Below are 24,505 nucleotides of genomic sequence, written 5' to 3'. Positions count from 1 at the left end.
GCAGCCCACTGCCAATCCACAGCCCCAGGAGAAGTCGGGTTGGGTGTTTTTTAGTGTACTGTACTGTCTGTAGTAATTAGGTGGGTTGCAGTTTTATTGACTAAAATGATTAACATGGTTTGAAAGCATTTTGTCTTTTGCTTCCAGAGACATTGTCAGTGAAGCTTTATAAAAAAATATATTATATATATATATATATATATATATATATATATATATATATATATATATATATATATATATATATATATATATATATATATATTGACTATAGGGGTTTTACACTGGCCCAATGTGCTATAAAATGTTATTTTAATGTTAGAGACCTATAGTTGTATGAAACAGCAAATGTGCAATTACACGTAATTGATGAGTGATCATATTGAACGGGTGTTTTTTTTTTTTTTGTGTGTGCACCACAGCAAATCTGACTTGACATCAAGTGCCTGTATTCTTGTTTTATCAGCATTTTTAATTCCTCATAAAACCATCTCTTTTTAATTCGATAAGCTTTTGTGTTCATGGCTGACTTCACATTCACTGATTGCAGCAAGCTCTGCAGAATATAATACTGCATTTGCATTGCATAACTATTGCTTGAACAATGAACATAGGAACTGATCGGGTTTCTTTCGGGTCATTCCAGCTCAAGTGCACCTAATTCTTAGGAAGTGCTTCTTCCATTTGTGGACGGTGATACAAAAAAAACCCCCACACACATCAGATGGTTGATCCCATTTTTTTTTTTTTTTTTTTTTTTACCTTTCAAGAGGTTTCCAACAGAGTGTTGAATAAATTCAGTTGGTCTGCTTGAGCTGGAATGACCCTTTGTGTGTAGAGTATTGGCAACTCTGTGATAGGAACCCATAGGAACCCATGAGCACCCACCACCACCACTACCATCTACTAGCCTGTCTACACAAAATACAATCTGACTGTAACACTGTATTACCTTAGCAAAACAAAAAGAAAAGCCAGTTTCCATTGTAAGTAGATTAGTCCTGATACGTGGTAATATGTGAAAGTGACCATTTCCTTTTTAGGAGTGGTACAGTATGAATCCCATTTAGTTCCTTTTGGGAATTGAATGGCCATTTTGTAGGAATGTTTGTGGGAGGAAAGAAATGTGCTACTTGATTGCTGTACTTTTGGGAGATAAAGATCTGGTTGTTATCTTTATTGGGCATACTGTTTGTATTACTGTTCATGCATGCACCAAGTTCCTTTCAATGCAGAACCTTTTTTTTTATTATTTATCTATATTCTGGAATATACTTTCTTCACATGTCTTAAAAGTGACATTCATTTTCCTGATTGTCCCATCAGTGAAGCTGTTTGCATTTCTGTTCCCAGAAATAATAGATTCAAATAGTCTGAATAGAAGTGCCTTCTGAAGCATGCTAATCAGAATCAATCTGCACTGTCACCTCTCCAGCAACAAAATTACATTTTTTGTTTCCTTTACTGCCAGAGAAGCACTGCTATATTATTATCTGACAAGTGGTTTAGCACCCATTCCAAAATGTAATGGTAAAGGTAAAACCCTCTGTCAAGTATTATAGAAATGAACAGGTGAAGTACAGTATCGAGGTTCTGTAAGTGGCCCTTTCCTAAACACAGGCAGCGAAGGTTAACTCCTACTGCAAGGATTGTTTGTAGTGTTTTTCTCAGCAAAGAGCTTGTAACACAAGTGCAGTGGCAAGGGTAATTGATTGTGCTGCGATGTGTTTTACACCATGTGTGCGCCTCCAAGGAGAAAATGTTTTCCAATTATTATTTTTTGGTAAACAGTTCATGGCCTATCTTCACTAGAAAACTTGAGCTCAGTATGATGACCATCATGTTTTATTTTTTTAACAGTGTTAAAAAAACATTTATACATGACAGAGCTTATTATTCTAAAACATCATTACAGCACAGCTACAGTAGCTACCCTTTACATATGGGAACAGAAAAATCTTTGGTGTGTTGTTCCTTTTGAAATTGCCTTTTAGAGGATATTTGTTTTAGCTCAGAAGTTTGACAATGTTGTAGAGGTCAGAAAAACACCAATGTACTTGATGTGATAAAGTAGTAAGTTAGTAAAGGCAATACGCTTTTCAATTAAATTTTAAATGCTGCTATCTGATATTATAATGAAAATGATATTTCCCATTGTCAGGCACAGTTAACACTCCTCCATCCCTAAAGAAAAATGTACTGTTTGCACCACAAAACCAGTCTAAGTCTTGTCTGTTTCCAGGATCAAACTGAGACTGCTGCCGTCTGCTACTGGGTGTTACAAAGGTCAAAAATCTCAGAACATGGTATTTAACATTTTTACTATCGGTTTAGATTGTGCTGATATTGATCTGTTGCCAATAGAAACGAACAGGATCCATTTCAAGTCACTTTTTATGTCATCTTTTATATTATTTAGATCTATGAGAGACTTATCTGCCAGCTTGCTTCTCTCAAATATGTATTTGTGTATATATATATATATATATATATATATATATATATATATATATATATATATATATATATATATATATAATTTATGTGTGTGTGTGTTTTAAAGATGTGAAGTATGAAAGTATTTATTTTCGTATTTTGTTTTATTTTACCATCTCATTTCTCAAAACAGTAAGATGATGACGACCAGGTAGTATATTAACTTTAAATAAAAGTCAAGTGTTCTTAATCAGTCCAGAATTAAAGATAAGTAAAACCACATGTTATCTGTAATAATAAACACAATCATTCTCAGATAGAAGTTAACAGAGGGGTGTTTTGTATTTTCATTAATAGTTAATGTTAAGCAATATTGAATATATTTATAGTGTTGTGTATGTTGGAGAGCACCTGGTTGGTTCTCAGACAGATTAATTAGGTTTCACAGGTGTAGGAAGAAGGTCTGAGTTTATACCAAGGTTAGGCGTTGCTATTAAATTTATTAAAACTTTGCCTCGTGACTTATAACGCAGCTAGAACGATTTTGTTGCTGGTTGAGACAAATCTTTATCACTAATCCTTAAACTACATGAATTTGATTTAATCTTGACCCAGGCTTTTAAGCCTACACAAAATATCCTCATCCATCATACATTGTTTGTTTTTAATGGGTCAACGTATTATCAAATATTTTCAAACATACCACTACACTGTTTAAAGTAAGTAAGTGTGTGTGTGTGTGTGTATATATATATATATATATATATATATATATATATATATATATATATATATATATATATATATATATATATATATGGGTTTGTTAATAATTTTAAAAGGATTGTCCTTAAGTCTATCAAGCTGTATAGTTCATCAGCGATCCTTCAACAGTAAAAAAGTAATAGCATCTTCAACAGTAAAAAAGTGCCTAGTTTATTTTGAATTTTTGTTCTGCTGAATTAGAACCTTAGCTATGTTGCAGAATGGGCAGTTCTGGAAATGGTGGTGTGCAATACTACAAGTAATTGGGACTTCCATTTAAGTCATACTCTCATTTCTTACTGCCTGACAGTCTTCAAAAAAAATAAAGAATGGAGAAATAATAAAATGTCAGCCATATAGTTTATGATGTATGAATTTAATTCAGACAATGTTCAGTTGATTGACTGGCTGCTTTCATTTCACGGGAGATTGCAAATAGCGTTATGGGGAGAAAACCTTGCACTAACCGAATAACTAAATTAAAGTGATAGTGCCTTTGGCAGCTTTTAAAGAGTTAAATAAAAAAACAACACTACTGATAAAAAAATAATGAATGTCATACAGTGTTGGCATTAAATACTCCCCACATACTACAGTAGAAAGATAGCAAAACAATAAGCATTATTGTATTTAATTTGTTTGCCTAATTTCATGCAACAGTAGGTTTACACCATTTTTATAATTTTTTTTTTTTCCACTGTGTAGATAAACAGTTTCTCTGTAGCAAGGAAGAAAAAAAAGTTTTTCTTTACAAACTGGTAGCTGAAGCATTCCATCCAGTTGGGCATTTTTCAATATACCAATATTTCTTCTGGCGCAATTGCTTTTGCAAATAGATATCTATAGTTTCAGGGCCTTTAGTTTCCCACTATGAACCAAGGTGTGCAGTCCATATTTGTTTTAAGAAAGTCGTGTTTTTGAAGTCCATAGCACGTAGTTATATAGTGATATTTTTTTCAATTATTCACAATTTTGTGTACCTACGTTACCTTTTTTCTTTTAAATTTTGTTCCTTTTGGTGCACAACCGTGCTCTTTTGAAGCTCCCTCTCTCTTTTTAAGTTGTGCTGAGGAAGATTGATAAAAGGATTCAAATGTTCTTAAAAGAAAACAAGTGACCAAGCTTTCTGAATTTAAAAAAAAAAAAAAAAAAAAAAAAAAAAAAGTTCTACAGTTATATAAGAATATGCTGGTATACAGAAAGCTTACAGAACTGTCCAAGAAATGCCTCTCTGTCGGGTGCGGTCTTGCTTGTAGAACAAAAATCCCAGAAGATGTGAGCTGTAAAGAGGGCTTCAGAAAGCGACACAATTACAGAAAGATCAAACGCAAGAGTCATGGGACATTGTCTACTGATTGAATGAGAACAATAAGCCTGTGAGCTCTGACACTAGAGTCAATCCCATTAAAAGTTTTTTTTTTTTTTTTTAATGCAAACCTAAGGTCAGGTTGCACTGCAGATTTGATGAGAATTACATTAAAGGAATCCATAAATCTTTAGTAAAAGTCACTGACCTCAACACCTGTTGGGTAAGGCTTGGCATTTTTTTATTTATTCTATAAATGAGTGGGATTTCTGCCAGTTCTCTCATGAAATATTTATAGAATTTAGAAAGGGGTGGGGAGCAGTCTTTACCATAGAGCTTCTGTTTGGGGAAGATCCTTTCACAAGCAGTGGTCACAGTTTGCACGACAATAAATTGATGCCTGTCCAAAAGCAGATGGTGTTATACTTTTAAACCTTTTATTTTTATTTTTTTTTATATAATAATGAGAGAAAATCCTCAGTTGTGGCCTGACACAAAATGTGAACAGGGTAGCAATTATTGTGTCCCTGCAGAGCTATTTGAATTGGTGAATGTAATGATATAACTTTTATAGATCCTTTGCTAATAAAATAGAGCATGGGCTAATTACAGTCTAACAATTGGAGTTTCTCAATAATTCAGTTTAATGCAGAACACAGGTATGTATATCCAGTATTTCAATAGATATATTGTTTTTTTTTCTGCCAGCTACTGTGTAGTGTACAGTATACTGACAAAATACATAGCACAGACTGAAGGGTAACCTGCCTGTCACATAGACATCTGGAGATTCTCGGTATGTGGTCATGCAAACTTCGAAGTGAGTTTCACATCGGTAACTGTCGATACTCTCCCAAGATGATTGTTTTAATGTGTTTTTTTGTTTGCTTTTTTTTTTGTCAAAAGGTTAAAATGCTTCCCTGTGGCTTTGAAGCTTTTTGCTAAAAGACATACTACATGTAATACATTGAGTTTTCTTCTGGTTATAAATTGAAAAGTCGTAGTTCATCCCGAAAGTGAGTCAATGAAGGGCAACAAAACCATTAGCATTTAAAGGAAGGTTCTTAATTTAGCATTGTAATTATATAATTGAATAGACATTTGATACTGTGTAGCCTAGGGATTGAAGTACCTCAGTTTAAATTGCTTTCAATCTGTTGCATTTATCATATTTCTCATGTACTGTATTGCCGTAAATGGGAGACCGCTGGATATCTGCAGACATTTACAGCAGTGGGAGTTGAGCACACTAGTGCAGTACTGCTTTAAGTACCATGACCTGGGCTTCAAGGGATGCTACCATTTAGCATTCATAGGGATTCAAAACAAATACAGTAAAATTAATTAGAGAAAGGAATTGCAAACAAGCTTTGTCTGGTTGTGCTTAATGGTCATTTTAGTTATTTGTAATAATAAAAACAAAAACAATAAATACAATTCTTGTTTCTATGGTTCTGAAACTAACTCACTTCGATATTCTCAGGGAAATAATGATGCAGAGTACTATTAAAAATAATAAAAGAACCCTCTTGACCTTTTTGGTTTTGAAATGAAAATCACAGGAAATGAATCTTTTGTTTTGAACAGAGTCTTCCAGAAGCCACAGTGCTGTGTTTTTTTTTTTTTAGTTTTAGTTTTTGTTTTGTTTTTTCTTCTCAAAGCCCAATAAAGTTTCGTTACTGTGTGGGCAGGGAATAAGTGCAACATAGGGGAATTCAGCTGTGAAGTTAATTTGTGTAATTAGAAAATCCTTGTTTGGGAGTGTACTGTGTATTTAATAACTGTAATATGTTTATGAACTGCAGTAGTGGCAAATGCAAACTGTCAGCTTGCTGTTATTCTGTGTGCTAGTTGTTTTAGTACAGAAATACATTTTGTACTTTCCTGAAATATGCCCCAAAGAGTTTGTACCAAAGTGGATTTTTACACTTGCCATCTGAGACAGTAAGATAGTGTATGTTTGTCATTTAGTAAGCTACCCTTTCATCTGCATTCAGATAAATTAGGTACACAAGCTTTTAGGCTTTCTTTGTTGTTGCTGATGCTGTACAAATAATGAGTAGCTTTTAAAGGTACTGTTCCAAAAAAGAAAAAAAAAATGTACCATATTGTAACCAGTAAGTTGCAACACAGAGGTTTGTGAGAAAATATTGAAGTTAAAGCCCGCAGGAGATAACACCATGTAAAAATATTTCAAAATATCACTATTTCCAATGGAAAAACGGGCAAATGTGTGTCTTTTCATTCACATAAAGTGAGAAAAAAACAACATATGATTCCAAATTTACAGTATAATCGTAAATCTCGAAAAACTACTGACTTCTAAATCTTTTGTAGTCATTTTTGTATTACTTTAGTATAAATACATGTTAATTTAGATTCATATGTTGTTTTTTCTGACTTTATGTGAACGAAAAGACACACATTTGCCTGTTTTCCCATTGGAAACAGTGATATTTTGAAATATCACTGTCCTGGTCACAAAAGCAAAGTTTGTGGGGAATAATAGCCATTTTCTATGCTTTTGAGGCATAAGCAATTAGGAAATAACATTTACTACCCAGGAACAAAAATTGTGTTTTATTGTGGGAATATTCGAGAAATGCTGTGGAAGCTTATACTGTACACAGAGTTCAGGCCAAGAAATGTAAAAGAGAGATGTTCAGACAGGCACAGTTTTGCAGTAATGTTAAAATTGTTCAGATTTTGATCTACAATAAAGGTTATTTGCCATGCCATGCATATACAGTACATTCCCTTCCTCCATTATCAATAAGTTTCGCATTTAGAACATTCTTCATGTTGCTTAGGTATAATAAACTTATTAAACAGCTGGTGTAGGAATATGAACAAAAAATGAATAAGCTGCATACTAAAATGGAAGGCATTTAGTAAAATAATTGCATTGGGATCGGTCTCTTTTTTTATTTTATTTTTTTTTAAAGATCAGTTTCACTAGAAACTCTAGTGATTTTGTTGAGTGTACAGTTTCAATAAAAAAATAAAAATAAACAGAACACGCAACTAGTAATTCAGAACCCCATGTAAGTATTTAAGTCGTGCTGAAATAGCTTGTGTTGATGCTGTGGTTTAAATGAGATCTCTCATTTTAAAAGCAACGTAACACTGCTATGCATGCAGGAGTGATTGCTAGGCGTTCGTGGAAGCATTGTGCTGGTTTGGGTCTTGTTCTGCGATACCCCCGTTGAACTTGAATCATGCATACATGGATGACACCGTGAACACACCACTTGACATACATTCATATTTGGTACAGTACTATATACTGTATTGCATGCCCATGTAATGTATACATGTACAGTAATGCCATAGCTCATACGGTAACTCTACCAAAACAGCATCAGTTTTGTTGTGGCATTAATAATATGCAAATTATAACAATGTTAATTTGTTTTAAATGTTTGTGTTTCTGTATGTTATTTTTAATACAACACAAGCAGTTGTTAGTTTTCTTTATTATGCCAACCAGGTCCCATAACATATGGTTTTCAGTAGGGAAATTTCAAAAAGAAACTGGCATATCATTCCCCAGACTGGATTTTATCACTTGTTTAAAATGTATTATGTGTAGTATTTTGATGTGTACTTTACATTAATATACATAACAGTGTTACAAGCTTTCTATGAAATCAATTATCAGTCAATAAACATTTAGAAGTAGATGTCAAACAAAGGCTTGACTGCAGTCTTTAACAACAAGATCTGTATCACTTTCAATATTATCTGACAGCAAGGTACTGCAAGAAGCTTTTTAACAACGCTTCATCTGTAACACAAAGACAGATCTGCTGAAATGAATAACATCAGGGTGCTTCAGGTATTTTTAGCAATTGAGTGTGTGTGTGTAAATTTTCTATAGTAAATATGGACTGGAGAGGAGGGCTGTAGTAGAAAATTATTGACCCGAGGGAAGACTATTGTTACCGACATGGTTGTAATGCCCGAAGCCATCTGGTGATAACAATAATCTACCCCAGGGGCATTTAATTTTCCACTATGGCTGAGTCTGCAGTACATAGTTAATATATGAATCAGTCAAGAAAATAAGTGAGGTAAGGTCGCATAGTAAATACGACTTTATATATATAATATATATATATATATATATATATATATATATATATATATATATATATATATATATATATATATATATATTAAGTATATTATATATATATTATATATATAAGTCATAGCTGTCGCATTCACACACCACATATATAATATATATATATGATATATTAATATGTTTATATATATGTATATATATATATATATATATATATATATATATATATATATATATATATATATATATATATATATATATATATACATATATATAACATAAATAAATAACAGAACATGTTTTGGAAGTTCATACTGTATAGTTATCAAAGTTTTTCCTCTGTCTCCATCTGGTTTGCTGACTGCTGCATAATCCAGTGTGTAGCCCACCTGTCATTTGTTTTCGTCAAGTTGAATTAATCACCGTTTAGTGTTCGGAGCATCTTTCTTTTGTAGTATGTTTTGTAATTCATTTTCTGTTAACTCACAGAATCGGTGTTCAGCCATTTTCTCTTGTGAAGAGTGCAGGGGAGAAAAGCGTTCCTTTGAAAAGGGGCGGGACTGACAGTGATGTGAACCAATTACATGACGGATGGAGACTATTGTCAGGTGGTATAAGGATGTTAGGACAATCCTATTTTCAATCTATTTTCCTCTTTAACCAATCACAGGCCATGATTTCCAATCACTGATTTATACATACTGGTGAAAGATGATCCAAATTAGTTCTTTTGCTGCACAGAACATTCATTATTCAGGTGGTACAAGGCTTCCAGGAACCTCAAAGAGAAAACTGCTAGGTCTTTCGCTCTATATCCCAGGTAGCTGAGGAGCTTTATCTGAGATAGTCTGAATCAGTTATTGTTGTCAGTTCCCAGCAGGATCCCTCTAAAGAAGACTTGCAGTTTTGCAAATATGTGTTGCTGATGCAGTACAAATGAACAGGTGCTATGGAGGCATACTTTTTTGTCAAAAGGCACCTGGAGCCAAGGGCCCTGTCAAAATCAACTACTATTATATTGTTGAAAGCTATGAATACTAATGTATTATTCATTCTGATACAAAATGGAGTGTTGCATTGTGCTAATCATGTTTTCTTGATGCCATTTATGAATGTGATGTGCTCCGAGCCTAGCTACATCTTCTCAACTCCAGTTCTTCTGAATATACTGTGTACTGTTACATTACCTACAGTAAGATCCGTAGACAAGACACTTGACTTCCTGAAGAGCTTCACTATGTTTTGATTTGGCTCTGATGCTGGTCATTCCTGCTTCTCTAATTAAGCTTCTTGTCAGCGTTCATTTTCTTATTCAGAGTCCGTTTTTTGTGCATCATTTATTAAAAAAAAAAAATGCCTCCAAACATAAGCATGGTAAAAAGGTTAAGAGTACGATCAAGTGAATTATACAATAAATCTTGTTGATTTTCTCTGCCTATCAGATTCTGAGCTCAGGTGTACCACATGCTTGCTAAACTCTTGGAGACTACTGTTTAAAATGTAAGTAGTAAAAGTCTTCATACACTGAACAATTTGTTCACAATAGGAGTAATACACTCTTTGGCATCTAGATAACTGACTTGTTAAATGTTGTGGGTGGAAATAAGTATTGGAGTAGAAAGATTGTTTTTTTTTACTGAGTTCCGCATTTTGAACTGTGTGATACGTTAAGTGTAGTCTTTACTTTGGCAAATTCCTTTAATTCCCAAGCCCTTATAATCTGAAAATCTGCAAACTCAGTACAGTACAGTCAGTGGCATCTTGCAGAAATCAGAAGCCTTGTACTGCAAGCAAAAATCAATGTGTAAGCATAGCTTAATTACATTTCAACAAACTGTTGCATAAATTCACATTTGTGGTATTATGATATCCCTCTGTGTTTTGTGAGATGTAAAGCTGCATACTGTGTAGGAACAAAATCAGTGTATCAGCTTTTAATTTTGCCAGTAGGGTGCAAATGCTGGGTAGGGGCTAGAGTACAAAGAATGGCACACTAATTAAATATGTGTGTGTGTGTGTGTCTATATATATATATATATATATATATATATATATATATATATATATATATATATATATATATATATATATATATTATTACAGTACTGTGAAAAAGTATTTGCCTACTGTCTGATTTTTTTTACATTTTTCACATTGAATTTGGTTAGATGTTTTTGTGGGTTGTAGTAGTATGTAGAGGAAGTCTGAGAGAAAAAATGACACCAAAGTTTGGTTCTTCTTTCATTTGTTTGATGTGCAAAATAATCAAACATGCAATCATCAGGTGTGAAAGTTATTGCCCCTCTAGTTAACTCAACCCAATTAAAGGGATAATTAGGGTCAGTTGTTTGAATACTTTGGTTAACAATCATGCCTGATTTGGGCCAGCCCTGCCCAATATAAATCTGACTAACTTTAGCCCTTACCATCAGGGTGAAGTTGTCAGCACACAGGTTCTAGAGGCATATCATGCCATGATCAAAAGAAATTCCTGAAGACCCCCAGAAAAAAGTTGTTGATGCCTATCAGTCTGGAAAGGGTTAGAAAGCCATTTCTGAGGTTCTGGGGCTCCACCAAACCTCAATCAGAGAGAAATCAAATGGAGAAAGTTTGAGACAGTAGTGAATCTTCCCAGGAGTGGCCATCTTGCCAAAATCTCTCCAAGAGCAAGGCGTAAAATCATCCAGGAGATCACAAAGAACCCTCGAAAAACATCCAGAGATCTGCAGGCCTCACCTCGGCTAAGGTCAGTGTTCATGACTGCATCATCAGGAAGACACTGGGCAAAAATGGAATTCATGGCAGAGTAGCAAGGCAGAAACCACTGCTCACTAAGAAGAACATGAATGCTCGTCTCAAGTTTGCCAAAAAGCACCTGGATGATCCTCAAGAGTTCTGGAACAATGTTCGATGGACAGATGAGTCAGAAGTGGAACTTTTTGGCCAACATTGGCCCCGTTATGTCTGGCAAAAACCAAACACTGCATTCCACAGTACGAACCTCATACCAACGGTCAAGCATGGTGGTGGTAGTGTTATGATTTGGGGATCCTTTGCTGCATCAGGACCTGGACGACTTGCCATCATTGAAGGAACCATGAATTCTGCTCTGTATCAGAGAGTTCTACGGGCAAATGTCAGGCCATCTGTCCATGAGCTGAAGCTGAAGTGCAGCTGGGTCATGCAGCAAGACAATGATCCTAAACACACAAGCAAGCCTACAGCAGAATGGTTGAAGAACAAGAAATTTTAAGTCTGGGAATGGCCTAGTCAAAGTCCAGACCTAAACCCCATTGATGTTGTGGCAGGAACTGAAACGAGCAGTTTATGCTCGAAAACCCACAAATGTCACAGAGTTGAAGCAGTTCTGCATGAAGTAGTGGGCCAAAATTCCTCCACGGCGCTGTAAGAGACTGATCAATAACTATAGGAAGCATTTGGTTGCAGTTATTGCTGCTAAAGGTGGTGTAACCAGTTATTGAGTCTAAGGGGGGCGATTTACTTTTTCACACAAGGGCATTGGGTGTTGCATAACATTCTTTAATAAAGAAATGAAATAAGTATCAACATTTTGTGTTATTTCTTCACTCTGGGTCCCTTTTATCTAATATTAGATTTTGAAGATCTGATAACAGTGTAAAAAATATGCAAAATTTCAGAAAATCAGATGGGGGGCAAATACTTTTTTACGGTACTGTGTGTAAAAGAAATTGAAACCATTTATAGAGTAAATGCCATGATCTTCTTCTTTTACAGGTGAAGTGGCAACAACTTCCTTCAGTGTTTTTATTAAGTACTCTTGCGTTGTTCCAGTGCCTTTGCTACCCGAAGCAGTTAGAAGCATTCCCTTCTTGGGGAGAAGTGGCTGGGGAATAATAAGAGTCGTCTGGCGGATCGGTGGTTGTCTGCCCAGTCAGGATCTAGATCAGGGTTATTAATAGAATCTGTACTACATGCATTCCCTGAGCACCTTCCTATAGGGAATAGATTGAGTCTACAGCCTTTCTTTTATTAAGAGACATATTTTCTTTTAAGATTCAAAAGTTTCTAATCACAAATCATATTTTTTGGGTGCAGGGGGGCTTTTAACTATAATATAAATATTATTTATATATATACATATATATATATATATATATATATATATATATATATATATATATATATATAATATAATATATATATAATATTACATTTTTTATTAAAGTTTTTCAGAGAACAGGCTTCCTATTCCAATTTGCAAAACAGTGTTAGTGGTGCTAGAAAGCCAGTCTCTGCTTGACACGATGGTGGATGTTATTCTTTAGGGAGCCCAATTCTACAGGCAGATTAATGTCAGTCAGTTCAGTTCGCGTTATGCAGTACAGAGCTACTGTATTTGCACCCAGAAACACTTCTTCACAAATATTCTTGACGTTTTGAAACCGCATTTAATATGTAAAGACTTTTATCTGTCCAGTGAACTTGAATCAGGGGTGTGGGGTTATCTGTCTGCCTCACGCCAGCATATAGAAATCACAGTACAGTACTAATATTAGTTTTAATTAGCCCTGTATCAAAAAATTTGCACAGAATTTTGCTGAATTACCTGAACTAAAATCCCTGAGGATACCGTTATCTGTTTTAGATCTAAGGAAAAGAGAATTTTAATAAATTAAGCTTCACTTGTTTTTGTATCTTCCCTCAACACTTTTCGTAATTCTTCGTCTTCATTCAAGCAGAGCTGTAAGTCAAGTTAAGTAAAAGTTTGGAGCTTTGAGAAATAGTTGGTTGACACTATTAAAAAGGTCTAAACTGTGGTGGATTGGTCTACAGTTTGTCATTGCAAATGTTTGAGACCTCTTTACTGTAACATTTTACAGGAAACTTCTGAAGTGCAGCACATGCTAGTTATTTTCAACATGTACACCCCTCAGGCCAAATGTATGATGTCTGTGTGTGTTAAGTGGTTTGAGATACTAATAGTGTTGAGGCTAAATATTGCTAAAATGACAGGGCATGCAGACCTTATATGAGGCAATTCATTTAGATGTGGCTTGAAGCAAAACACACTTGATGTTGATGTGCTGTTTCTCACTGCTGGTGTTTTCAATTTGATCCTGCAACAGTAGCTTCTGCTTCTTTTGTTCACAAGGATAAGGCAGCAGGCAAGCTGTTTTCTTAATGGATTATTTTGTCACAGTTATCGTTTTAGGTACGGTACATAGCAAGTGACCATAGTAACAAAATTAGCTAGTGAAACCCTTACAGATGGGACGCAGCATGCAGAATGAACCCTCTGATGTTGCTGTATTGGTAACAACTCTGCCACCTTTTCCCTTATAATGTTTTAGTTTGTTTGAAAAACACTGTTGAAAAAAAAAAAATCTGTTTTAATCTTAGTAATCTTTTAAATGTACTTTTGATGTTACTTGTTGGCGAAATTAAAAAAAAAAAAAGATAATGATACTTTGTACCCTAAAACAATGGTGATACAATATATTCATGAATATCATTACTGTGGAAAATATTGTTTTAAATGAGTTATGACTGCGTACCATTGGTACCATACTATAGATTAAGCTGGTTTCATCTCTCGACGTAGACAGCCAGTTGTGTGTTGATGTGTCTCTGGTACATAGCAGGAACTGTGAACGGAACATGTACTGGGTTAGCCTTGCAACAGAAGCATTTAGTTATCGATTTGGATCACTCTAATAGTAAGCCAATTCCAGGCGGCAAGGGCTATCCTGGAGAAAGCCATTGAATTAATAAGCTGTTCAAGCGATAGACTCGATCTTGCATTGTAAGAAATTGGTCAGGAAGCCTTAATGGTCAGTATGGAGTAGGAGGGAGCTGAAGACGAACAAGAACCCCAAAGCAGGTTGGAGGTTGTTCGTAAGTTTAAATAAGTGTGTATACCTGCTACTGTATCTACTGCTAAAAGTGGAGAGTTCGGTAGAAGGTTCGTAGGGTTGGTGTTCATAACTCTGAGGTTCTAATGTATTAGAAAAACATGTATCACTGTATCATGTATGATAGATTAACAGAGATAATAGAGTACCACTGTGTAGACAAGTATGATGCAACATATACTGCACAGTGGCTGAAGCACAAACAAAATAATGTGGCCTTCATGGCTCAATTACCAGCCAGGTCCAAGAGAGTAGGGGCTGAGCAGAAGCAGGTGCCCTTAGAGTAAAATATGGGTGTAATCAGGAATATTCATCTGTGCTTTCTCCTGTTCTCTTCTGTGTGGGTAATGTGCAGTTCCATATGACGTGGACAGCTGAACTGTGAAAGTGCAGTAACTATGGATTTAAAATCCTATTTTTCTTCACCTTGAATGCTAATGTGTATTTCCCATATTCTGTTCAGATGTGTGTCGTAAAGTTAATTCGAACTCACGTTGCATAGTCAGGACATGATCCTTTGAGCTATCAGCTGTTGTGTTCTCACTAAGTTTGTTAAAAAAAAAAAAACAAGTCAGAATGTTCTGACACTGGATGTACGACTAGATTGAAGGGCATTTTGCCCTTGAAACTGGGATAGTCCTATTCTTTTAGCCATCCTTACTTGAAATCTTAGAAGATATTTCCAGATGAATGATCTGCAGAGCTCATTTGAAGAAACAGTATGGTGTACAGTAAATAATTCTTAGCAACAGGCTGGATTGAACTAAACACTTTTTCCTAGTCAACGCATTCCTTGATGAATGTCTGCTGTTATATATCAGTTTGAGGCATTCCAGATTTTACGTTAAGGTTACTAGGGTCTACAGTACCTTGGCTTTCCCTCACTATGGTTTTATTCACGCAGGATTAGAATGCATGGCTCTACTTTACAATTAGTCTTATTTCCTTTATTATCTTTACATACCAATACTATTTTTTTTAAATTAAAAAAAAAAAAAAACCTTAATAGCTTTTAATCATTAATATTTCACTTAGTTAGGAGTGTGAATATATTAATTTACCATAATGTAATTGACATTTACTAATAATAAATTCAAACATTTCAAATGTACATCTTCAGCATTTAGCAATCAGTTTTTAATTTTGTCTACGCTTCGATGTTAATGTGTGGGTTTGAATGAGGCGATTCATTTGCTTACTGTTTTATTCATGAATGACTTGTTTAATTAAAGATGTGATTAATTGAATTTTGCACCTGAAATGTCAACTAAGGTGACTGTCTTTTTTTTCATATTGTGTGTGCACTGTGATTTGAACATGACAGGGGACAGTGATGGGTCAAGGATACAGACATGTCAAAATCCAGCAATATCCTGATTTACACTATAGAGAATAACTTTGACATTCAATAAAAACACCAAGCTCAATTCTGTTTCAAGGTTGCTTTAGTTTTAAAGATCAGTTTGTTAAACATGTAAGGTCTGTCAGTTATTAGTGAGGAGTACCAGTTTATTAGAGTAACATGTTATGGATGCATGACAGATTTAAAGGTGTTTCATGATATTTGCAGTGCTCTTACATTATTTTACTTGCACATAAAAAAATTGAACTATTCAGTGCAGTGATTTATGACAGGTCCTTAGACAGTTAAATTTGTAAATGATCAAAACATAAAGTTGCAATGGAGCGTTGCATTATTTTGATAAAGATGTACAACCGTGTGAAAGTTTTCTCCTAGGTGCCTGCCCAGTGTTCAGCTGTCCAGTTTTATTTTCAATTTGATGTTGATAAGAACATAATGTCTAAGGAATGACACCCTGTGACAAAGACGGCTGGAGTGGGGGACGTCAGACCAGAAACAGGAACCAGGAAATAAACAAAGAGGTGGAGTTTTGGGGAAGCTGAGCACTTCCTTGCGCTCAGCATTTAATAAATGAACAGACAGTAAATAAAAAGGTTGTAACAAAAACAGCACATGACACTTGAGGCCAAAATAAACAGACAAACAAAACGGACTAACGCTTAAACAAACAGTGGACTAACAGACAAACACGGTGAGTCAAATCAACGGTTATATATTTTACTTTGTTTAGTTTTCTCGTTTTTAATTCTGTCCTCTCCACACCTGTTCTCCACTCACCGAACACACAACTCCGAGTATGTGAAAACATGTTGCTTTTATGCAGCTGTACCTAGACTCAATTGCTAATCAGTCATTCAATTGGAGCCGCGGTACAACTGCACGTGAATTAATAAGTGCAATTCCCTGTGCTCATATATTATTACATTTTACTTGCACATGAAGTGAAGTCCAATCCTCATGCCTAAATACAAATATACATTTTAAACACTCTTGTTACACAAACCCGTTTATCTCCTGTGTACCAATGACTACACACCAACATTAACACACAACGTACAACACAAAATGCACACAGGGGCGGGCACTTTGCCACACATCCATAATTATTGAAACTGAGCATCAGCCATAGACAGATGATGGCTACTGTAAGATGTCTAGGGTAAAGACTTGCACTGTGTAACACAATGCAGACAGACAAAAGACATACCATACTTGCAACTTGGTTTGCAGACTTAACAATAAAGCTGATTTGGTATGCAGTACTATAAGAAACTGGCATTTAACACATAAAATTACTTTATAATTCGCATCCTAAAAAGAAACATCTATGCACCTTCTTGACAGAACTGTGTCAAATGTCAAAGACTAATTCGAAATTCTGGAAACAGCGCTACATTGTACATGTAGTGAAGTGAACAGTGCCTTTGGAAAGATGGCTCCTGAACTGTAAATACAGCTCTGTTTTCTAACAATTGCATGCTCTCTTGATTTGGAACTGTTTTGCAGCACGCTTTAGCCCCCAGGGGTTCACCCAGTCCACGCTTGTGTTGTGGATAAAATGCTTAATAAACACCTGGGTCGTGTCTTTCTGACAGCGTGTCACCTGGCAGCTCTATCAGGGCTCTCTTTGTTGTGCCAAAGAGCCTGTCTTTCATGGCAGGATCAATTGGAATGGCTTCCTAAGTCTTGAATCAGCTGCTCCAATCTCTGCACGCTCATTAGTATACAGAAAGTGTTATTTTTTTTTTTAATTCTCTTATTCGGTGGATCTGAACTGAAGGTGCTTTCATTCATTGTGTAAACAAATGTTTCAATTGCTTCAATCATTGAGGCTTAGCCTACAGTATATAGCTTCCTGTAGTTAAAGGCTTTAGACAATATTTATAATGCTTAGTTTTCGGCAGTGTAAATGTTTAGTTTTTATAATAAATACCAGTTTCTATGCCATTCTGTAATGATGTTATCATTTTATATAAAGTTATGACCTCAGAAAATGGCAATGAAATTGGAGCGTTCTCCTCTTTATCTAGTGGATATCTTTTTAATAGCAATACTAATAGATATGATAAGACTAATACCTATTTTTTTTTTTTTTTTTTTTAAAGGAACTATTAAACAGACAAATGCTTATTTTCATTTACTGGTAAATTGCTTTGTTTGCTTTAAATCTTGTCATGTATGATTTTATATTAATTCAATTGAGAAATGAAATGGCAATCATGGAACAATCCTGGTTGTCATTTGAAGTTGATTTCTAATCATTGTCTCAGATTAACAGTGACTCGAGAAGAAAGTATGAATTTGTTTTAGTATGAAGTAATGTTGATTGGTGACTAATGACTGCAATGATTCCTACTGAATGCAGAATATTGCAGTTTGAGTAAATTAAAGGCTAAGCAGTTTAATAATGGTTTGGGGCTAGATGTATTTATACACATTTAAGCTTAAATAAACAATTATTTAAAAAAAATAAAACAAATCCCCTTAGCCTACTATAGTACGTATGGAATAACCTACATATGTGAATAAAGGAGGCTGGTTTTAATTATGAAGTAATACAGTTTCAGCAGGGTTTTATTTTATTTTTTTAAGTGAAGAATTGAGCTAAATTGCTTTCAGGGTTTGGGATCAATTCTTGTTTTTCAATTCCAACTCCTTTTTAAAATCAGCTCCCAGTTCCTTTGAAGGAATTTATATTTTAGAGACATCTAATAATTGTTGTGATCGTTCAACTGCTATCATTTGAAGCTGATTTAATTGCCTAACACTGACTTCGATTTAAGTAATTTTATTGCCATTGCGAGAAGTTCATTTTAACAGAACACCGCTAATTGCAATGTTGATCAGTTATGTATTGGAAGTAATTAAGTGGGAATGGGAATTGGGAATTAATTTGAAAAAGGAATTGGAAATTGGAACTGGATTTGAAAAACAGGAATTTACACCAACCCTGCTTGCTTGCGTAAAAATAAAGCTCAATAAATACAAGTGATTTAGCACAATCTAAATCCATGCTTTAGTAAAAATCATCTTGCTAGAGATACTCTACTCTATAAATTAATGTATAAACCAGGGCACATAAAGTAAGCACATGCAAGAGGGGCTAACTTTAGGTGAAATTTGGTGTAGCCCTTCATAATAGTGGGTTATGGTACTGTAAGTATATCATTGGATGGTGAAATAATGCAGGCTCTGCATCCTCACGATTCTATTTACATTAGTATGGTCTTTTGGAAAAAAGCATGTAAATATTTGAGTCGCAGTGGGTCCCTGCGGGGAATTTCTTCAGTTGGTCAGGATATTTAGACCATGTAATATAATCAGACCATCATCATCACCAATACCTTAAACCTGAGTCACTTCCTTCACAAATAACTGGAAAACATGTTATAGCTTCACTGGTCTGTTCTAATTATTAATTTTAAGAAGGCACACTTTGTTGAAGTCTGATAGGCACTGTGCCTTGGATTTTTTTTTTTTTGTGCCAGTGTCTCGCCCTAGCTGTTGTTTAATAAAACACTATAGGGGACATGTGTCAAGTATTTGCGATGGCGTTAAGACCAAAAATAAATACAAATAAATAATAACTATTTCCATTAGGCGTATGTTCTACTGATGTAAGTTGCCTAAAATGTGTTATCATTGATAGTTCACCCAGAACATCATCCAAAAACCAAGGCTGAAACATTTTAACATTTAGCACAGCTACTGAGTCAACTCTTTAAAAACGTACATTGCAACTTGATTCGCTATTGAAACAATCTTTAAAAATGTAATAAACTTCTGAGACGTTTAAAACAGTGTTGGCTGTAAAAAAAGTAACAAGCAGACTTTTTTTTTTTTTTAAACAAGTTTTGTAAGCCTTTAAAATATATTTTGACGCATCAATTAAAACGATCATATAATTTATAGCCTATTTTGCTGCCTCTAATTGCAAAATATTAAACACAGGAGAAGCATTAACTGCAAACCTGTAATTGCAAAACCAAGGCTTTAGTGTTTTTTCTCTATACATACACATTGTACATTAATAGTACTGTATGTAGAAATGTCGTTGTACAGTGAGGAATTCACGAATCATGAAGCCGGTATTTGTTTGACCCTGTTGCCATAGTAACCAAATGCATGGCATTTAGCTGGACTGTGTACAGCAGTGGTGCACAACTCAGTCCTGGAGGGCCGGTATCCCTGCAGGTTTTTATTCCAACTGTACTCTAGAGTACTTTATTGGACCTTTATTAGATGATTAATTGGTCTAATTAAATAATTTAGGGTATGGTAAGAACAAAAACCAGGAGGGACACCAGCCCTCCATGACCTGAGTTGTGCACCACTGGTGTACAGGTACTGTAGCACTGCTTCTACTTGATACAAGTATGAAATCACAGGGGAGGTGAAGAGTACAGTAATGTAAAATACTGTAAGGAAATCAAAATGCAAAAGAGTATTTCATGTCTGCATTACACTTTTGGATCTCTGTGAGGATGAAATTATAGCTCAATACCGGCTATTTCATTGTGTAAAATTGTTTTTATTAGTCTTATAATAAACTTGGTTCATTATATCCTTTTCATTATGTATATTTGGTTTTATCCATCGTATAATAATAATAATAATAATAATAATAATAATAATAATAATAATAATAATAATAATAATAATAATAATAATAAACATAAAGTCAAGACACTTGGTAAACATGGATCATTGCCTCTCCAAATGACCTAGTTGTTGTTTCTGTTGAGGTAGCCCATTTGAAGGGGAGGTGCTATTTTTCAGATTATTCTGTGCTACCATAGCCCATTTTTAGGGTTTTAGGACACCTGCACAGCGGAATTTTTGCATTTAAATGTGCCAGCTTACGCCATGCCTCATTAACTGTAGGCCAGTTAATGCATTCGGGGTAAAATTTGTGCCGCGGCAGAGCGCTACTTTACACTCCACCCATTTAGCACTGCATCGATCGATCTTGGTACCGGCCCCACTATCTGTTCTGAACTCATGTTAGAAAATGTTTTATTAATGTATATATTGCATGACAACTACTTTTAGTGATTTGGAAGTACCAATTTCACTTTTTATAAATAAAGTACGGGTGTTTTACCATACAATTTAATAATGTATTTTAACTGATGAACTGCAATAGCATACTCTACAAAGCAAAACAGAAATGAATGATGAATATTTCCCATGTTCTGTTTCTGGACACTGTATATTACCTGTTATGGTTTTCTAACCCCTAATTAGGACTTGTATTTAACCTACGTGTTGCTTATTCAGTCAACCTTGGTGAACCTTATACAGAAATGGAAAGCTAAACAAAGTTACATCTTATCAAAACTGACAGCCCAGCTGCATCTTCCCACGAGGCTAAACAGAATTGTGTTCATAAAAAAAATCAAGCCCCGATATATATTTATTATCAAGCAAGCCAACCTTTCAAGGCTTTCAGTGTTTAATAGAACATTGAAGATGATCAGCCAGTCAGGTTTCCTTTCTGCATGTGGAATGTAATGTGTGGTTAAAGTTAATCAGACATTCTACAGTGTAGAGAATCTGTGATGCAGTAATCAGCAAGACAAATAGCTAATGACAAACTGCTCTACGAGATTCTAGTTAAATGCATTTGATGATTAGCATGGGGGAGTTTGACGTTTAGAAGCCACCGTGATTTGAGTGGTAATCCTGCTGCCGATCTTTAGGCTTTGTTCCAAACAGTAGCATTGATTGGGTGTCTTACAGTTTTGACTCGCGTGGCACGGTAAATGTAAGTAGAAACAGTATGCCTTTTGTCTTTTCATGTTGGCTTTATGAGCAATCAAGAAATACTTGCTCAAAAGGCTGGAAATTTTTCTTTAAAAGAGCAGATGGGCTTTTTTTAAACAGCGTAGTTATTGACAATCTTCCGTCTCTTCTTTTAACAGTCTGCAGCTGAATATGTGAAGACGCACCTGCCTGAGGTTCTGAAGCAACAGCTGCTGAACTACGAGAAGGATAAAGAGAATAGTGCGCTGTCTTACCAGAGTATCCTAGAACAACACATCCTTTCAATCGACAAAGAAATGCTAGATAAACTGTCTGCCTCCTATGATGAAGCAGGTAAGAGAATAGGCCACCACTGTCTGTTCAAACTTTTCTTTGCAGGGGGCACACGGGGGGCCAAACACGTAAAACAAAAGTGGCCTGTATAGTATGGGCATAAATTTGAGAAAAAGGCCAAGAAATGTTTATCCATTGATATTACTTTTATTAGAAACCTCAGATCTTTCATTCAACAATCTGGAAGAGACCAAACATTACGATAGAATGTCTACTGTTAATAAAGCTGGTTGAAGCTAAATAAATCTGTAACAGATGAAGACACTATTTACCAGTTGCAGCAATGAAACCCTGATTGCCACAAGATAGTAATGCAGTAATCAGGGTTCTGTTTAAATAAAATACTTCTTTGCAGACCTCAGTTCTTAAATGTATCATTCCAGTCCCTCCAGTCTTATTGAACCTTAAATGATCTCTTAAAAAAAAATCACTTCAGCATTTTGTTATGATGCTCCTGGCATTCTTATGCATTATCTATTGCCAAGTGACTGCCAACAGCTTAAAGTCATTTACAAATTGGATACAAAATGGAATATGATGGCATTTATCTCTGATAAAACTATAAGATCACCAGCCTTGCAGTTTAATGCCAGTAGGTGTTCGGTTTTTATTACTTTGCTGCACATGAAAAACAATATTTTATAAAGTGTCATTCCAATGTGCCTGCAAGAAAGGTCAGGAAGAGCACATTTTCTGGGAAAATAACACCTGCAATAAAAATGTCAGGCAATAGATAATCATGTTGGCTTGTTGAAGTGTTAAACCTTTAAATGACAGTTAGCATTTAAGAGTTTTATTATTATTATTATTATTATTATTATTATTATTATTATTATTATTATTATTATTGGCATAGCATCTTTAAAATAAATAAATAAATTGTGGACATATTTTGAAGAAAGTTTGGCAAAGATCGTGAATGATTATCCATAACTTAAAACCCTAGATTCCAAAGTAACTGAGCATTTGGACCTGACCTGAAGAAAAAGCAATCTGGGAAAAAGCTCTTCGACTGATATCGCCTTCCTTTTGTTCTACCTTAATACTTACAGCCACTTCGAACCCTTTTTTCAAATGAACTAAAAAAATGAATGTATTACAAGTTGTCATAGTCACTGGGCATTGCATTTTTCCCAGATAGCTTTTTCTGTGTGAAAGAAGATAGCTACTATTGCAAAAAACAATAACTCTCTCTCTCTGTCTCTGTCTCTGTCTCTCTCTCTCTCTCTCCCCCCTCTCTCTCTCTCTCTCTATATATATATATATATATATATATATATATATATATATATATATATATATATATATATATATATATATATATATATATATATAGACGTGCTCAAATTTGTTGGTACCCCTCCACAAAAAATGAAAACTGACTAATTTGAAACTGACAAAAGTAATTGGCATCCATCATTGTTTATTCCATATTTAATAGAAATCAGACTTTGCTTTTGATTTTTTATTCAACAAATATTGTAAATAATAAAACAAATGAAAATGGCATGGACAAAAATGATGGGACAGCTAACCTAATATTTTGTTGCACAACCTTTAGAGGCAATCACTCAATTAAACGTTTTCTGTAGTTCTCAATGAGACTTCTGCACCTGTTAACAGGTAGTTTGGCCCACTCTTCCTGAGCAAACTGCTCCAGCTGTCTCAGGTTTGATGGGTACATTCTCCAGACTGCACGTTTCAGCTCTTTCCATAGATGTTCGATAGGATTCACATCAGGACTCATAGAAGGCCACTTCAGAATAGTCCAATGTTTTGTTCTTATCCATTCTTGGGTGCTTTTAGCTGTGTGCTTTGGGTCATTATCCTGTTGGAGGACCCATGACCTGCGACTGAGACAGAGCTTTCTGACACTGGGCAGTACGTTTCGCTCCAGAATGCCTTGATAGTCTTGAGATTTCATTGTGCCCTGCACAGATTCAAGGCACCCTGTGCCAGGCGCAGCAAAGCAGCCCCACAACATAACCGAGCCTCCTCCATGTTTCACTGTAGGTATGGTGTTCTTTTCTTTGAAAGCTTCATTTTTTCGTCTGTGAACATAGAGCTGATGTGACTTGCCAAAAAGCTCCAGTTTTGACTCATCTGCCCAAAGGACATTCTCCCAGAAGGATTGTGGCTTGTCAATATGCATTTTAGCAAATTCCAGTCTGCCTTTTTTATGTTTTTCTTTCAAAAGTGGAGTCCTCCTGGGTCGTCTTCCATGGAGCCCACTTTCGCTCAAAAAGCGACGGATGGTGCGATCAGAAACTGACGTACCTTCACCTTGGAGTTCAGCTTGTATCTCTTTGGCAGTTATCCTTGGTACTTTGTAATCTGGGGTCAATTTTCCTCTTGTGGCCGCGCCCAGGGAGGTTGCCTACAGTTCCATGGACCTTAAACTTCTTAATAATATTTGCAACTGTTGTCACAGGAACATCAAGCTGCTTGGAGATGGTCTTGTAGCCTTTACCTTTACCATGCTTGTCTATTATTTTCTTTCTGATCTCAGACAACTCTCTCCTTTGCTTTCTCTGGTCCATGTTCAGTGTGGT

At 35.2% G+C, this 24,505-nt stretch overlaps 1 protein-coding gene across 1 annotated transcript in view; it reads left to right on the top strand.

Annotated features, from left to right (window-relative positions):
• LOC121322551 (protein phosphatase 1L-like) overlaps window positions 1-24,505 on the top strand; it is a 49,819-nt gene that overhangs the window by 17,824 nt on the left and 7,490 nt on the right. Inside the window, exon 2 of the mRNA XM_041262662.1 lies at window positions 21,779-21,953. Within this exon, the coding sequence (XP_041118596.1) occupies window positions 21,779-21,953 (175 nt within the window). The remainder of the gene's footprint in view (window positions 1-21,778; window positions 21,954-24,505) is intronic.

The sequence above is a fragment of the Polyodon spathula genome, chromosome 11 (genome assembly GCF_017654505.1).
Source record: "Polyodon spathula isolate WHYD16114869_AA chromosome 11, ASM1765450v1, whole genome shotgun sequence".
In the NCBI taxonomy this organism is placed as follows: Eukaryota; Metazoa; Chordata; class Actinopteri; order Acipenseriformes; family Polyodontidae; genus Polyodon; species Polyodon spathula.
The sequence above is the reverse complement of the archived record's forward strand: the minus strand, read 5'-3'. Positions and strand labels throughout refer to the sequence as shown.